At 36.7% G+C, this 18,944-nt stretch overlaps 1 protein-coding gene across 2 annotated transcripts in view; it reads right to left on the reverse strand.

Moving 5' to 3' along the window:
- Cfap54 (cilia and flagella associated protein 54) overlaps positions 1-18,944 on the reverse strand; it is a 293,504-nt gene that overhangs the window by 5,246 nt on the left and 269,314 nt on the right. For both annotated transcript variants that reach the window (XM_048803590.1, XM_048803601.1), the window contains one exon: positions 6,487-6,620. In XM_048803590.1, coding sequence (XP_048659547.1) covers positions 6,501-6,620 — 120 coding nt within the window. In that variant the 3' untranslated portion in view covers positions 6,487-6,500. The remainder of the gene's footprint in view (positions 1-6,486; positions 6,621-18,944) is intronic.

Here is an 18,944-nt window from a genome sequence, read left to right on the forward strand (position 1 = left end):
TGCCTGAGTACCCCTTCCTCATGTGTGCAGTCCCTGGCACAGAGTGGGCATTTGGAAAATATTTTTTAAATAAAAAGAGAGAGAAGGAACATTTTCACCAAGAAGCAAAAATGGAGTAATGAATAAAATCTATTAAATGAACAAAGTGTATCAAATGAACAAATGTAGGCTTGAATGAATGAGCTTAGTTTGTCAGGGAGACACTAATGTATCTATGAAAGAGAGATTAAATGACCGGTCTCCAAAGGACCAAATGGAGATTTGATTTTTTTCCCCCTTCTATGGATCATTACCATATACTTTATTACTAGGGAAAAGAATTCTGGACAATTCCTTTGGATCTAATTACATCCTGATTATTCTAACTGCATTTCATCCAAACCCCCAGGTCTAAACACTCCCAACTGGAGCATTTTCCTAGCCAGTAAGTTTCTATGATACACTCAGGGAATGTGGATAGTTGCTTCAAATCTTGAGTCTGAACATTGTTTGAACACTGTTTGTTTGTTTTTTTCCTGGATAATGGGGAAGATAATTAGACACGCTATTGGAAATATATTTAAATGTTAACATTGGTGGACTTCTGGGTAAATTTTCTACTTTGTACCTTTCTATACTTTACAAATTCTCTACATTAATTCTGAATCACTTTTATAATGATGAGAAATCAGGCCAAGAAATTCTTGCGAATCTTGTGGGAGAGAATTAAATTAGGAAAGTTATGAAACTACTTAGAAATCTCTCAATTACTTAGAAATATACTGAGTTTTCACATCATGGACAATTTAAAGGGAGGGGTTCAAGGCTGTTTGGCCTTGGACAGAATCTGGTTTTAGATTTGTTCCACCCTAAGCTGTTGAACACAAAATGTATAAATGTTACCTTAAATATCAAACAGGGGCAAGTGCAATTCACTTGCAATTAAATTTTGTATTGTTTCCAAAGTTCTAGTTGAAAACATACTTCTTAGTAATGAAATTCCTATGCCTCTTAACCCAGTTTTTTAACTAATTAATTTAATCATGAAGAAAACTGCTGTCACTAAAGCCTTCCTTTTAATCATGCCTGTGTTTATGACAAAAAATATCTGTTGCCATGGAAATTTTAGTGTCAAAGTTGCAACTCTATAAGTCTCCATTGAAGTAGAAAGCAAAAATAGAAAATGAATATTCGATAAAGAGAAACTTACTAATGTAATTTTTAAAATGTTAAAATTATAGATGGTAGGTGGATTTTATACGTGAACCTCATCTTACATAACAGGCAGTCTTGTAAAACAATCTGCATGTGTATAATTTTGGAAGATCAAATAATGTATTAAGTATAATGAGAAAAGTTATAATTGATAGGAATTTTGCAAGGAATCTGCCTCAATTTAATTAAACATTTAGTATGGCTGTACTATCTTATATTAAAAATTAATATATGCATAGATTGAGTGTTCTAAAATTGGGCATATGTATATAGTCTGATATCAGTTTCAAAATGATTATTAGTTGTCATTATAAACCCAAATAATGGAACCAGATGTGAACCATTCAGATGCAGTCATATAATGAGAACTGAATCATATTTCTCATTTAAGAGATGTTTACTGATTTGTGAGCCAATAACTGTACAAAGTCAACAAAATGAGGAAGATATTTGTTTTTAATTTATGAAATATACCATGAATGCAAAAAAAGTAGACAAAATACAAAAAATAAAAAAAAAAAAAAACAACCCACCCAGCTTAAGAAAGAGAAATTTTCAAACCCAAGTGAAACCTCTTGGGCATTCTTCCTAGAGCTTGTTTCCCTTCTTCATCCAACAGGTGATCACAACCTGAATTTGGTGTCAAACATTAACTTGTGTTTAAAATACGTTTTGAGGATATATGCACACATTCATAAATATTGTATTGTGTTACTTTGCCTGCTTTACACTTTATATAAATGCTATCTTCCTATGTATCCTTTTGCAACCCTTAATTTTGTTCTCTTGCTCAACCTGCTTGTGAAGAGAATCCAGATTGATACACATCTCTTTAATTTATTTGCAGAAGCTTAGTATTCTATCACTCATTATAACTTCAGGATAATATTTTCCTGTATGACTATGACTATGGCTAATTTATTTATTCTCCATCTCAGGGATATTTAGTAGGTTTTTAAATTTTATTTTTGCTATTATACTCAATGCATCAGTGACATTTTTACACACAAGGGGGTCCACAACAAGCATTTCAAACCTGAGAAAATGGCAGAGTAATTACGCAGTAGACTTTTGGGCTCACTGTTTACTCTCTAAACCATAGTTAGGGACTTTTTTCAAACTTATGCACACAGATAATATTAATAAATAAATGAACAACATCTGTATGTATTACAGATTGAAACTATCCTTGAGGGCATTATGTATTTTTCACTTAAGTTCCCAGCCTTTATGAACACTCTTAAATTAGACAAAATGATGTACTGGGCCTCAATCTGAACTAGTCAAAGGAATGCAGGGCAGACTCAGATTTATGACACCCTTGAGCTAAGGGTAGAAAGCTGTGCTATGAAAATTAGAACAATACGAAACTATGCCAAAGGGCACCGTTAGAGGTCAAATGAGTAGGGCATCCAGAAGTACTCTAGGAACTCAGGGGGAGGACATCCTCCTGCCCAGTCACTCAGAGTAACCTGGAGGGATTTGCAATGCTATTGTCTGGAAGAAGAAAGGAAGGACAAGCAAACCAGAGGCAGAAACCAAGTTTCTTGTAAAGTGAACCATTTTATTCCAAAAATGTTCCATTTTTTCTCCCCTGCAATTCAGTGAAGGAGAACAAGTCAGCTGGGCTGGGGAATGTGTAAAGCTGCCCGCAAGAAGTGAACCGAGACCACTGCATTTAAGCCTCTGAATAGCTGGCAGGTGGTCAATTTCTAAAGCAATTGCTTGGAGATTGATAAGGAGCAAGATGTGGGAAGCACTTGGATTTGATTACCTATCACTTAGCCACACTTTCCCCTGTCTTCCCTGCATCCCTCCTCCATTTTTTTTTCTTTTCTTTCCTCCCCTTTTCAGTTTGTCTTCTGTTATTCTCTGCTATAATTAAAACAAATAGAAAACACTGCAGGTGTGAACATGCTATAAAGCACTTGCAGATACTGTATATTGCATTTTTAAAAAGCAGCTGCAAACTTATTTGGTCTTAAAGAAAAAAGAAACCCCCCCGAAAGACATTTTCATCTGGTAGATTCTGAATTTTCCCTTTGTTTGTACTTGAGCCTAGTTCATCATTTCCACAGCACCTTGCACAGAAAGTTCCAGCTTTAACTAGTGAGTGTTGCTCCTATTTTAGAAGAGACGGGGACTTTGTAGAATGATGTTAAAATGGGAAAACTGTGACTTCAGGGTCTGTTGCAGTTTTAGGCAGTATTTTTCTGAGACAAAAACAACACCCAATAATAACAGCATCTATGAATAACTGACACTGGCGAAAAAGTAAAAAATACACTGAAATGTTATATTATCTGCAATAGTTGGAAGGGACCTGCCTTTCCCCGAGGAAAACCGTGTATTGGCTTAGATAGCATTGCTTCCCTCTACACCATCGTGTTTCTTGAGGCATTCGTTCAGGTCTGCAAGTCATTTTATAAAGTCTCTTTCTAGGGCAGGATAATAGGTGTTTCAATTTTAACTTGAGGCTCAGCTATGGCTTACTCTCCCTTGACTTACAAGTTTTCCAGAGCCATGGAATGGCTTAGCAATGAAGAACTCAGATTCTCCGGTCAAGATTTAAATCCTGGCTCCATCTTTAACTGACCATGATCACTGGGCTTTATGCGTCTGTTTCTCCCTCTGTAACATGGCCTCAGTAATACTCTGTGCATCATGGTCACAATTCTTGGGAAAATACAGGGAGATAATGCATACGAGGTACTTACTAATACAGTGCTTTGCATGGTAACTGCTCCAGAAAGAGTGGGCAAAAGTGGTAGTGGTAATGATGGTGGAGCTATTTGCCATACCTTTACCTCCTTTTTTTAGACTCCATGTTGCCATATGGCCTAGGTCATTTTCTTCCATCCATCCATCCATCCATCCATTCATTGAACAAGTATTATACTATATCATAGATCTCTATGAAGTATCAGGCATTATTCTAGGCCTCTAGAAAATAGTACATGCATCCTAATAGTTACAATAAAAAAAAATGTGCCAGTCAGGATAGAATCCTGTAAACCTAGTGACTTAGGAAGCTGAGACAGGAGGATTGCCACATTTAAGGTCAGGTCCAGCAACTTAGCAAGACCCTCAGCAACTTAATGAGACCTTGTCTTAATGTAAAATAAAAATAAACAGTTTGGGAATATAGCTCAATGGAAATATGTTCCTGGATTAAATTCCCAGGACCACAAAAATTAATAAATAAGTATATAAAATTAAAATAACAAAAAATGTAAAGCATTCAACTAGTCAAAACTTAATAGTGATGAATAATGGAAGATGAGCATATATACCCTTGGGATGCTAACATTAGGTTGAAATTAATGGCCTTGGGTTTTACTCATGTTATATTTCTACATGTATATATTAAATTTATAGGTAATCTACAGCACCTTTCTTGCCCTTGGTGGCCAAATTTTGCATAAAAAATTTAACTCCATCTTTTGAGAAATGCAGACCTTCAAAGTGTTCTCTAACCCAGCAGAGACACCTCTCTCTCTCTCTCTCTCTCTCTCTCTCTCTCTCTCTCTCTCTTTTTCAATAAGAGCTTCTTCTTTTCTTCTCCATGTTGACCCTCCGTGGAGGCCATTCCTTTCACTCAACCCCTTCTATAAATGTCAACTAGTGCCATGTACTTGTCTTTCCTCTCCTTAGTCAACTGTAATGGCACCCTATCAACCACTGATTCAGCCCCAAGTCTCCATTCAAGACCATCCTTAGAGTTCATCTCATTTTCCATGCTAACTGCATACACTGGCTAGGTAGTAGGCTAGAAATCTGCACATGCACCAAATGCATTTCCACGTGTATGCCTCTGCCCTCCTACAGTGCCCAATTCTAGAAAATTTCTATAGCAGTTTTTCAACTGCCCAGATTCTTCTGATCCTTAAATGCCTTGCCAAAAAGACTTATGTAGTACTGTAGGACAATTCTAGTTCGGTTGCTTACATATATTGAAATTCTGTGGATGTCTATATTTAAAAAATTAGGGGCCAACTTAAGATTGATCCTTTTTTTTTTACTTTTTATTATTAAGACCATTTTAAAATGCTAGTTACTAGATACTATTATAATGTTTCATAAAAGAAAGGCATTTTTAAGGATTGGGGATATAGCTTAGAGGTTAAGCATCACTGAATTCAATTTCTGGTACCAAACAAATAAAGTAAAATAAACAAAAAAAATTTAAAAAGAAAAAAAATAAAGATCCTTTTAACACCATTAGGAAGTAAGAAATTCATAGTCTGAGAATAAAGAACAATATACTATTATATATTATATTTAGATTTAGAAAAATAGATTTACTTACTTTATTTACTTAGCCATGAGTAATCATTTATGGGCCAGCATCTGGACAGCATTCATGTTTAGCATTGTTAGATGCTAGACAGTCAGAAATGCTCAGTCCTCCTCTACTTTGGCAGGGAAACGGCACTCCCGGTACTCTGACATTGCTACATTAGACACTATACTAAGCATCTCATTGCACCAAATCACTTACTTTGATACATGCAATAGCCCTATGAGAAGGACGCTAATGTCCCCATTCTATAGATGAGAAAACAAAAGCCTAAGAGTTTAAGTTAATTATTTAAAGTAGCAAAGCTAGCTAGCAAATGGTGAAGTTACTTATTATCCAAACCCAGGTCTATGTGATTGCAGAGTCAGAGCACTAAGATGTGATCTCTCCGAAGTATAAAATATGGAAGGTCTGACTGGCTTCAGAGTTCTTTCCAAAGCCAATAGACAAACTTCCAGAGTTGAATTGACCACCTGTTGGGGTTAATACATGGTTTCTCAACACTGGCACCACTGACATCTTGGGATGGGTAATTCTTGGTTATTGGAGGATGTTTAGCAGCACCCATATCCTCTACCCACTAGAGGCCAATACCATTCTTCCTCCAGTTATAACAACCCAGAATGTCTCCAGACACTGTCAAATGTCTTCTCGATGCAGAAAACTGCTCTCAGTTGAGAACTATTGGTTTAATCTGATCTTGTTGGATGGACATGTCTAAAGACAACCTCACATAAACTACCACAAATGTTAGAATAGTTATGTCATGCACAAACATGTTTTCTTTGGCTATCTTTGTAAGATAGTTTGAATAAAACTGGCATTGTCATTTAATTCAAATGCTATGTAAAGCATTCCTCAACACTATAGTTTATAAAAAAAAAAAAACCTCTAGCTTATATAAGAAAATAATCTTGATAGTTGTAAGAGAACAGTTCCAGAAACTTATTTCAAACTAAGAAAAATACCAATTGGATTCTTTCTAAAGTTACCTTGGAAAGGATGGTCATGAAATAATCGACACTATCCAGTTGAAAAGGCTTCCTCCTGATATAATACAGCCATTAGCAAGATCGAAAAGTCTCTCAAGATTGAATATAGAAGGCAGCGAGATATCAAATGGGACCTGAAAAAAAAATAGAAGTGTTTGTGAAGTACACTGTTTCAAACTGTTCACAGTATTCTCAAAATACCCAGATACACATTTCACATAACAATTTTATATGAAAGTTAGCTACCTTTGTTGGTTAAGATAAGGCACAAAGCTTCATACCTCTATAGTGCTGAAATGTCACAAAGTCATTCTGTATCCTATTAGGATTTATAGATTAGCCTTCAAATTATCAGGTCCTTCCAAAAATGTAGACTATTTATATGGTCTTGCTCATAATTCCAAGCATGGGACTCTTGGTCCTGTTCTATTGAAATGCTTTCCTTCCTAACAGACTGGCTGTTGACACATCTCCCTCCCTCATTTTGAGCATAAGTCACACCACAGTCAAGGGGAAATACCAGTAAATTATATCTGGAGATCATTCTATTTGAAAGAGGCACTGAGTTGCCATGACTGAAAGTAACTACAGCCAAACTCATCCTAAGCAAGTTGAAAAACAAGAGAATAAAGACTGCTTCTCTTGTTATAGTGTTGGTTATTTGATTGGGGGAAGGACAAGGAAGAGAAGACAAAACTGATGGAAAGGAAATGAATGTTTACAAAGATCCACTTTGTACCAATATGTTTGTATCATGAATGAGCAAATGCTACATAGAATGACCACAACGGGTTAGAACTGTGGGCCTAAATCACAGTAAGAAATTAGAGGACAAGTTTTACTAATTTCTTGTCTACTTATTAAATAAACCATTCATTCCTTTTATTCTCAAAGAAGCACAATGAACTTAAAAAAAAAAAAGTGGAGGCTGGTTTTTGTTAACTTTTTCTTCACTTAAAACAAATGTATCCCAATGATTTCTAGAACTTGAAACAATAAAGAGGCATTAAAAAGCTTAATATCATCTTCCCCTTTCCTTTATCAATTCTGATATAAAATCAATTTTTTTCCTATGGCTTTTGAGTTTCTTTTTTAAACGGGATGACCACCTTTCCATTATTTAATGATATATAATATATATTAGTGATATATAAGAGAAATCCCTTCTTAATTGATTCAGGGAACCACATGGAAGTTAAGAGTGTGCCTTCTAGAGTAAGACTGTCTGGTTCAAATTCAGACTTCACAGACACCAGCTCTGCGAGGGGGTCAAGTATTTGATCTGCCTGTATCTTAATTTCATCATCCATGAAATAGAAATGATAATATTACTACACCATATTGTTTTTACAAGGATTGAATGAATTCATACAAATAAATGGCGCCTAGCATACTACAATGACTACTTGATAAAAACCACATAATACTATTATTACTGAATCCATCCTTCTTTATGGGTATGCAACAGTTGGGCTGGCCAGCTCCTGATTTGTTCCATCATTCTCTGCAGAGCTCACTTCTGCTTTTTTGTACATGCTTGCCTATTTATAGATAGATAATCCCTGGATATAGCGTTTTTTTATTTCTGTTACTGATTCTCTGAAATTGTTTTGTTTAGTCAAGGTGTGTTTACCTTTTACATTTTAACATTTCTTTCTAGAATTACTTTCCAAATAAGTTATGGCAATTAACACTTCAACCAGAAATATGTGAGAATTTCCTCAAACCCAAGGTAGCATGTTATGGAATGTCAGAAACCCTCATTTTTGTTGTTACTTTTGCTATTTCATTATAAATTTTATTCAGTGAAAAGGGAACAATTTTGGGAATTAATTCTAATTGCTTTATTAATGCATTGGAACTACATATAGTAACCATGCTTATTTTGGTTGTATCTCATTGCTATTTAATTGCTCTGAACATTTGATCTATTTTATGTGATGAAACATCTCATATCCAATTTAATAACATTTAGAAGATGGCTTTCAAAGAAGTAAACAAGGAAAAAAAAATTGGTATTAAAAATATTTATATTTTCTTTAGAACTCCCTTTTGTTGCAGAACCCTTTTCATTATGTAGAAATGGTTTTAACAAAACAAGGTGGCCAAGTTAGTTTTATTTAATATTGGAGTTATCTTTATGACATAATTTATTTACTAGATACAAATAGAGCATTTTGACTTCTGACCCTTTCATTGAACCTCTGTACACAGGTCACCATTGGTCAAAGCAGAAAGATTAACTGGTGAGTTTATGTTGAGAGCCACAGTTTAGTCGGAATGACGCCTGGCATTTTGCTAGAGGGAATGGTTGAAAGGTGACCCTGCTCGGGATTAGGGCGGATCCTGCTGCCCTAATCCCGGGGGATTTGGCGTGCGTGCGGAGCCCGGTGGAGGGAGTGTGTTCCCGGGAAGTGTGTGTAGAGTGCTGGTGAGAGTTCGGGAATAAAGAGTTGCTATTTGAACCTACAAGGCTTTGTGGAGGCTCGGTTATTTTGTGCCCAGCCAGACTGCGGCAAGTTTACTTATGGAGGCCACAGGCCAAAGTTTCACATTAGAAAGATAAAAGCAGTTGTCACCCAGAAGGCACTGATCCTTGTCTGTCCTCAGAAGAATACAAATTTTTCTAAAAATGTTAGGACCCACCCTAACTTTCTAGACACCCAAGTGTTTTAAGCCCTTTGGAAGGTAAATCTAGTACTTCATGTACTTATGTCTATGCTAGAACATAGTATTCTATATTTTTGTATTGATACACACAATTTTAAGGTAAATTTCTGATTGAAATATATATTTATTTTTCAAAATGAACATATTTATGAAACCATCACCCAGATCAAGAAATAGTGAGATTTACCAGGTTACTGGATATGCATGTGTTTACCCTTAAGACAACTGGACCATAGTTTTCAAACTCACACTCTCTATCAGCAATGTATGAAAGCTCTGCTTATTCCATATTTTTACAAACTTTGATAATTTCAGTTTAATATTTTGGCCATTCTGGTGTTTCGTATGCATCAAGAAACTCATTATGGTCCGGGAGTGGTGGCACACACCTGTAATCCCAGCAGCTCAGGAGGCTGAGTCAGGAGGATTGTAAATTCAAAGCTAGCATCAGTAACACCTAGGCACTAAGCAACTCAGTGAGACTCTGTCTCTAAATAAAATACAAATAGAGCTGGGGATATGGCTCAGGTGCTCCTGAGTTCAAGACCCAATATTAAAAACAAAACAAAACAGAAAAAGAAACTCATTATGTTTTTAATGTCATGTCCTTGACAACTAATAACACCTTATAGGTCTCTCCATGAAGTGCAGATTTTTTATGGATACATATGGGAATTCTTAATATATTCTAGGAACTAATCCTTTATTCTCTCTCTCTCTCTCTCTCACACACACACACACACACACACACAACACACACACACACACACACACACACACACGCTCCTACATTGTGGCTCACCATTTCACTTAAAGATAGTTTAAATACAGTCCAATTTATAGTCTTTATTCTAGGAATGGTAATTTTTTATGTGGGTCCTAATTATGAAATCCTTGCCACGACCAGGGTCATGAAGATAAAATCCTTTATGATATTCTCTGGAAGATTTATTATTTTATCTTCTGCATGTGCTCCTATGATCAATTTGGAATTGATTTTGAATGCTCTATAAGGTAAGGACTTAGGTGTGTTACTTTTCTATATAGATATTCACCTGGCCCAGACTCATTTATTGAAAATGTTTTTCCTTCTGCACCGTATGGAAAAATCACTGTATATGTATGGGTCTCTTTCTGGACTCTCATTCTATTTATGTGTTTGTAGAATAGAGATTCTCTCTTTTTTAGCTGCTGAACTCTATTCTGTTTATCTATACTTACTCCAGTTTCATTCTGTGTTCTTGTGGTTCTTTAATAAGACATAATAGCCAAAAGTTTAAGTCCATCAGCTTTATTCTTGTTCTAGATGGTCTTTAAGTTCTTTGTACATTTATGTAAATTACTGATACTTCTATAATTGATAGCTTTTTAAATTTCACTTCTAGTTGTGCTTATTCTAAAGAGAAATAAAAATATATTTGTATTGGTTGAACATATAGCAACTTCCTTGAATTTATTTATTCTAAGAGTTTATCTGAAACTACTTTGAGTTTTTTGTGTCTATGAATAATGACAGTTTTATTTCTTCCTTTCTCACACCTGTACCTTAAAAAAGAAAGAAAGAAAGAAAACACCTGTACCTTTTTTGAAATTCCTCCATTTGTCTGGCTAAGAACTTCCATTAGAAGTAATGATAGATATCATTTACATATAATTAACTAACTTTTCAAACCAGAGGAAAGAGGAATGTTTATTTAATGAGTGGTATTGTAAAATTGCTACTATGGCTGCATCCTTACCTTGATTTGTATCCTATATTATTTTTGTTACATTTACGTAGATTTTAAATAATTTTGCCACTATTACAAATGAAGTTTAAAATTTTTTCATTTTAAATTATTTTCACTAGAATTAGGAAATCACCTAACCATGGTTAGGGCAGCGCTTGGTAAAATCAACATTTTATCAAATACTAAAAAAAATCACTATCCTCAAAATCATTAAGGCCAGTTTTTTACATGTTAACTTAGGTGAAAACACTGAATTTGTCTCACAGCGGAAGCACATCAATGTTATCAATATTAAAAGAAACTGAATGTTCATTTAAAGTGAGTCCACATAAATTTTACCAAGTGAACATACCCAGCAGACCTGGAGACTGAATGACTTGCCCAAGATTCTTTAGCCAGTGAAGGTCAAGGTCAGGATCCATGCCAAGCACATCGACTCTTTAGAACACATTCTTCACCACTCTGCCACACTGCCTCTCCCCCAGTACCCATCTCTCTCAGGTTCCTCCCGCCTTGTATGTCCAGCATGGGCAAGTCCAAGACTCTTGCTCCATCCAGCCTCTCTCCCACTCCTAACCAAATCCTTCTTCCTATGGGTTCAGCGTGTACCCTGGACATTCACATTTCCAGCTTCTGCTTTTGGAAATTTAAGGAAGGTTTAGGATTTTCTTCCATAGGAAATTTCTCAAATAAATTTAAGCTTCAGGTGAAATTATGAAACTTTCTTGACATTTAATAAAGGAAATATTGGCAATTGCATAAATGTAGGTAGGCTTCTATGCTTTGTTTTATTTTGTTTTTTACAATTAGTCTTGAATCCAGATTGTCCAGCAGAAGGTACCAAGGAATCCTGATTTCTTTTCTTAGGTTAGAAAAGTCTCCATGGAGGAAAAGGCAGAGCACCTTTTGGCAAGTAACTATAAGTTCCTTTAACTAGGTTATACTTTAAGGAGCAATATTAAATAAATGATGATTTTGCCCTCTCAAGACCAAAATAGTAAAAAGAAGGGAAAGTGGGGTAGGGTGGGGGAACCCATTGAAAAAGGGTTCATAGGGATTTTGAAAGCCATTAGCGAGAGCTAAAGGTTATTTGCTAATTCTATACTTTATATGAGTTTTTTCATGAAAACTAGATTATATTGTAATAAAGATTTTATAACTTGTGTTCTGTTATTCCAATATTTTACCTCAATCTAAAGGAAAATTATATTGTCTTCAAAATATTTATGATTCTTCTCAACCCAGTGAGTTTTTATTAAGTACCTATTCTAAAACTTCTTCCTACTCCTTCCTACTCCTCTAAGGAGTGTCAGTTGCTTTTTTATTGATTTTTAAGTGGTAAATAACAACAACAAAAAAAAAAAGTGGAGAGGGAGAACAAACTTCCACAAATCATTTAGGTTTGCTTATTCTTATACTGTGACCGGGAAGCAGGAGTTTGAACAACTCTGAGTTTTGTGATATGGATGGATTTAACTCAGTCACCTTTTAAAAACCTTAAAACATAGAGCAAGAGACATGGGAAAAAATTTTAATACCCTCAGGGTAAGAAGCCAAATAGTATTTCCATCCAGCACTCTTACATATAAGTTTCTCTATCATGTTTTCTATCTCTTCTTAATATATCGCCTTTTCTGAAGCTAATGATTTATTGAATTTCTTCCCTAGACTGGGGAAAAACACATTTCAAAGGAGAAAGGATAATATGATACTAGATTACTTAAGAACCAATGTCATGAATGACTGGTGACCCATCTAATAGAAGTTTCACATGAGGGAGAACTAGATATATTTGGTTTCACTGTACTTTACACAATTATAAACATCCCTATGCCAGCAATAATCGATATTATTTCCCCCCCTCTATCAGAAACAGCACTCAAAGCTTAGGAGGATAAAAGGGCTTTTATACAACTCTGCCAGACCACAGGAAATTTCACACTTTTCTGAGAATAAAATTATCTTTTCATCACTCTAATTTTGTGCTACTAAAACTTTAAATATGACAGAAAATATTTTTTATATGAGATCAAACAGTCATACTGGTGAGATGTAGAAATCTTTTAATATTAAATTTTAAAGAAATAATATTACTATAAAAAGCATTTTACAGAGAACAAGAAAATTGGAAATTAAAGACAAGATGAAGTGGAGAAAGCATTTGTGTAGGGATTTGGTTCAGGTGGCACATTGTCTAGTAGGAAAATAGACCCTTCTTAAATCAATAGGAAAATAGACCCTTCTTAAATGATCACCGTCACTAGCATTACCACCCTCACTTGACCATGACTGAGCTCTGCTGTGCATGGTGTTTCCTTTTAATAAAGGACAATTTTTGCTCAAATGCATCATCTCATATGTGCAAAAAACCAGATGTTTCAAACTCCAAACATGTCAGCAACAGGAGGGCCCCTGTCTCTCTTCTCACCTTAACTGGATGTTTCCAACAATAGCCTGTTTACTGAAATACATGAAGAGCACCTCCACGAGCCAAGTGTGTTGTGGGAGACCTCTGGTCAGTGCAATGTATGCTCAGAAATCAATTTTACATTTTGTTCACTACTTAGAGTTGTGGTATAATAAAAGTTAATATTTGTCCTCATCCTGAGTTCCTGGCACAGAGCTCCTGAAACACTTGGAATTTGCTGTTTTTTATATGCTAAGGATAGGAGAAGCAATTAAGTTCAATCATAGCTAATGATGTAATCAATCATGCTTACATAAGGAAACCCCATAAAATCTCTATTCTGGGTGTTTGCAGGGTACCACAGGCCTGGAGGCTCTGGAAGGGTGACATACTCTCAGGGCGAATGGCAGGTCCTCTTCCTTGCCCTATGCATCTCTTCCATCTGGTGTTCCCAAGTTATAGCTCTTATAGCAAACTCATAATCATAAATAAAAGTGGTGTGTTTTGTTTGTTTGTTTTTTGTTTTTTTAGTTTTGTGAGTTGTTAAGGAAGGATCCAAGTTTGTATTTGACTGAGAGACACCTTGTTTGTTACATCTGTTTGCATCAGGCACCTGAAGTGAAGGCAGTCTTGTGGAAATGAGCCCTTAACTTGATGTTCTATTATATTCGGGGTAGTAAATATCAGAATTTGATAAAATCTTTGGAGACCCAGTTGGTGTTGGAGAATCCTAGAACTGTTTAGTATTAGGAAAACCCATATGGCAGCCATACCTAGTATTATTCAAACTAAGGCAGAGCTCAGCTAGAGAATGTCTCAGGGTCCTTGACCTTTTCTTCCTGGGCAACCATTTTGCACACATTATCATTCCCACCCTACCCACACCCAGTTAAAGCTCTCTACTTAATGCAAAGTGGTAGAGTTGATATAGGTATACGGTTTTTCATAGAGAACTATTTAAGGATACAGAAGAGACCCTAATAGTGAAAGTTCAGGCTGTACATATCCTGGCTTATTCTGAGTGCTCAGGACTGAGGCCCAGAATAAGGCACCTTTGAAGTCTGACACAGCAATGTGTAGAAAGAACAGCTGCTTTCTCTCACTGGGAAGGCATTTTCCAAAGAGATGGAATTAGATGTAAGTTCAAGGCTTTTATAATCAAGGGTTAGAAGGAAGAGTTAAAGGAAAAGTTTCCTTGGATAGAGAATTTAACAGAAACGCTTATATCTGATATCTTGTCAAACTGAACGTCTATTCCTCACTCTTTGTGAAGATATATATTCTAATACAGTATTTAAATGTTATTGTATTTCATTTTTACATTATTACCTTTATTTTCAAAGAATGACTTTAAAGCTTCGCATTTCGTGAGCAGCTTTGGGCTTGTCAACGGTTGACAGACACTTCTGTACTCTGGAAAAATAGTTTTTCCTGAGACAGGAAGAACTACGTTTATTGAGAACTGGATACAGGCTGGTGTCTTTGTTTTTTTAAAGGTGTTTGTTTTTTTCATTTGTAAATTAACTGTTATAGGGGAGGTCAAAAGAAAAATGGGATTGAACTGTGGGTCACACTGTATTAAGTATTTTTAGTCTTGAGTGGGTGATATGTATATATGATGTTTTCCTCTTACTTTTGCTTTAAAAATTAAACTTTAAGCCAGAAAGTATGTTTCAGAGTTACTTTAGATTTCTTTAATTCCAATATTTAAGGATTAATTGTGTGCTCGTACGTATTCATCACTAGTCTTCAGTTTTTAATTTTTTCAGTCCTTGTTGTAGTTTAGTTTCCTGATACTATAGTTTGGATCTTAAGTTCCTCCCACCCCCATGTGGTAAAGGCTTGGTCTTCAGAGGGATGCTACTGGGAGGTGGTGGAGCCTTCAGGAGTTGGGTCCAGTAGGAGGTTTTAGGTCATTGGGGGTGTGCCCTCAGAGAGTATCCCAGAGCCTCTTCCTCTTTTTTTTTATTTTTTTCTTCCTGACTCACAATGAGGTGTGTGGTTTTGCTCTTTTATAATCAAGGTTTTGCTCTACTGTATGCTCCCAACATGTTGTGTGCCTCTTCACAGGTCCAGAAGTAAAGTGGTCAAAAAAAACATGGACTAGAACCTCCAAAACTGTGAACCAAAATAACCTTTTCACTTTATAAGTTTGTTTTCTGGTGTATTTGTTATAGTGATGGAAAGCTGACAAACCACACCTGGGAAGCAGATTCTAAGATGGAATTGAGTTTTCAAGAAGTTGATTAGGATTAGCGAATACCTCTGGGATTGATATCTGTGGAAAAGAAAAGGAAGCAAGATTAGGCTGAAGGAGAAGATGCACTGAAATGCAGCAAAGGGTTCAGCTCAACCCTGCAGGGAGCTCTGAAGCTGGGATGGCCCTTCAGAGTTATCTTTAAATGTGGTGGTTGCGGGGGTCAGTTCTTGTACCCCCATTTCAACCAGTAATTGGATGCAGTATTTCCTGTAGGAAGAAGTCATAAACTTTAGATGAAAGAAATTCCTGGAGAGAGTTGAGAACTTGAGGGCTATCAGCCAGCACATTCCCAGAGCTGGGAAAATAAGTTCTTCAGTCTTGAAAAGGAGGTGCAGATGGCTCAGTGTGGAGGCCACAAGGGTTTTTAATTCAGTGGATAACTATGAAAACATTAAGTGGCAATATGGCAGCATGTGGCCAAAAGAGATTAAAGTAATAATCTAATTCTTATGCCAAATTTCCAGATGCTTCCCTACAAGGTTTTAGTAAAACAAACCTAATATGTTTTCAGTATCATTTCTATTAATCACCATATTTGAGTGCCCTTAGGAACATCCCCCTGCCCCCAGAGTGAGAGGAGATTTAGAGATTAAAGAAGAGTAGGAAGAAAATTCAGAAATAATGTCTCCCAGCAAGTATTTATCTTCCTATAAACTTAAATTTGGAAAAATTGAATAATTTCATATTTATTCTAACTTTACTTGAGAATTTCCTGCAGACTCTCTAGAACCCTCTGTAAAATTTCCAAAAGCAGAAGATGGAAAAGTGTGTTTGTCCAGGGTGCTGAACCTAATGGAAGTCAGGTAGGAGTCGGGAGAGAGGCTGCTTGGAGCAGGGGATTTTATGGGGAGCCTTTTGACCTGCCAGTGATTGACAGACAAGGTAGGAAGGGAATCTCAGAGAGTAGCTGGGTGCCAGGGGAGAAGCCGAGCCACAGAGTGGTTAGGAACATGTTCTGAGGAGCCAGTGTGCCTGGGCATGGATCCTGATCCTGACACTGACTAGCTGAGAGACAGACCTTGGGCAAAAGTCACTTAAGGTCTTCAGGCCTCAATTTCTAACATGCAAAAATGGACAATAACGAATCTATGTTAACTACAACAGGAATCTGAAGTTACATGTTTAACTTTCCTATTGCTGCTTAACAAATTTTACCACCAAACTTAGTAGTTTACAACAACATAAATTTATGTCTTATAGTCCTGGAAGTTAAAAATCTGAAATTGCTTTAATTAGGTTAAACTCCACCGGGAGAGGCTGCCTGTATTTCTTTCTCATAGCCCCTTTCTCCATCTTAAAAGCTCATCATTCCAATCTCTGATTCCATTATGTCATCCTCTTCTCTGCTTATCTTTCCAAATCTCCTCCTGAATCCCTCTTAGAAGGACTTTGTGATTCCATTTAGGGATCATCTGGATAATCCAGGATAATCTCCACATCACGATATTCTTAATTTAATCACATCTGCATAGTGCCTTTGGTCATGCAAGGTAACAGGACTCCCCGGGAAGGCTTTTTATTCAACCTATCATAATGTGTGAGTGAGATGCTTAGTCAAAGCCAATATCATATACTATCAGTTCAACAGGGTTTTTGTAACTGAAGTTATTGTATTATTTCTATTTAAAAATTCATGGCATTTCTTCAAAGGCCTACTGTGCCACAAATTAGTAGAAGTCACTGAAATATATACTTGTTCTTCTCCCATGCTCCCTATCACATCCTTGCATATTAGGTTGACCAGCAGGATGTAAGCAGGATGGCTCTTAGAAACAGTCACCTGAATTCACTGTCTGAACTGGGTCACACTTCAGAGTGAAAGGAGAGTATGTGAACCATTATTCTAAATCCACACATGTAAATTGAGACTGTGCCAACATATGAGAAAATAGGGTCACCCTACACAGAAATGTGTGGTGAAATCCTGCAGCCCTCTCTTCTGCATGGGTTTTCTTATGCAGCGCAGGTAGCACAGTTATGAATTGAAGGAAAGATGCTGAATCCTCATTAGACTGTGCATGAGAAAGAAAGAAATCTATACTGCCACTGAGATTTGGGGCTTGTTTTTTTAGTGACCACAGCCTGCTCTGTCCTGACTAATGCTCTTGAACTCTGGCAACCTTGGTCTCACTGTATTTCTGAATAAGGGGAAATTCTATCAGAGTCTAACTGCACTTAAAGGTCAGGACTTGCTCAGCAGCAAAGTTAGAGGAAGAAATACTATAGCTGGGTACCCTGTGGCTGGGTTCCTTCCTGCAGGGGCTCTGTGGCTCTGCCTGTGGGCTTTTAACCTGGGACACAAAAATGAAAATTCCAGAGTTCTAACAATACTTGGCATTTCTTGATGATTTTTTATGAGAGAGCTCACTGGGCTTAACTTCTAGCAACCAGGAACTGGAGGTTCTATTTTAGAGCGAAGGCTTTATAAAGAACTGAAGTTTGCGTTTTGTTCCGGGGACTTTGTTGCCTAGAATCAAAGCATGCTGGGCTTTGTCAGCTAGCAGCTCCCACTGCAGCAGCAAACCCGAGGGCAGACCTTATGTGCACAGTGTGGAAAGAAAACTTGCTCACGCTGACTTCTTTATTCCCGTCAGTACACACCACAAGCAGCTGCAAACCCCTCTTATAAGGCAGCCAGCACTGGCAATTTCTCATAGAAAAGTCTCAGAGTGCAGTTCTCAGAGGCATGTCACACACATTTATTCATTTCACTTTTTTTTTTTTTTAGCATTTCTCACTTGAACAATTAGCCTCTGTCAGTTGATAAAGGGATGTGAAGAAGAAAAGGGCAAGAAAAGAGGAGTGGGAAGGAGCCAAGAGGAAGAAGGGAAGGGTAGCGGGCAGGAAGGGAAGGGTAGCGGGCAGGAAGACTAGCAGAGTCACTGAGCACTGCATCAAGCACTTTTCTGTTATGAAAAGAATATGCCTGTTTTCAGTTTTCATCTCGAGTTTTTTTGTTGTTCATCAAAAAATAGTTTAATGGCTCTTTGTGCTGAATTGTTTAAAAAAGTCCAATCCCCAAAAGGTTACATTCTGTATGATTCCTTTTATATAATATTCTTCAAATGAGGGAAGTACAGAGATGGAAAACAGGCAGTTGCTAGGGGTTAAGGAGGAGGTGGGATGAGTGTGGCTATAAAAGGGCAACAGGGACCCTTGGGGTGGTGAACAAGTTTGCTATCCTGACTGTATCACTGTGAAGATACTGTGTGGTGTTGTACCATAGTTCTGCAAGATGTTGCCATTGGAGAAAAACGGGTAAAGGGTACACTGGATCTCTCTGTTTTCTCTCTCATCCTCCTTCCTTTGCTATGCCCTCTTCCACTCGCTACATCCCCAGCCCTCTCTGGATTATTTTTATAACTGCATTGTGAATCTGCTATTAATTTAA

Source organism: Marmota marmota, unplaced genomic scaffold (assembly GCF_001458135.2).
Source record: "Marmota marmota marmota unplaced genomic scaffold, marMar, whole genome shotgun sequence".
In the NCBI taxonomy this organism is placed as follows: domain Eukaryota; kingdom Metazoa; phylum Chordata; class Mammalia; order Rodentia; family Sciuridae; genus Marmota; species Marmota marmota.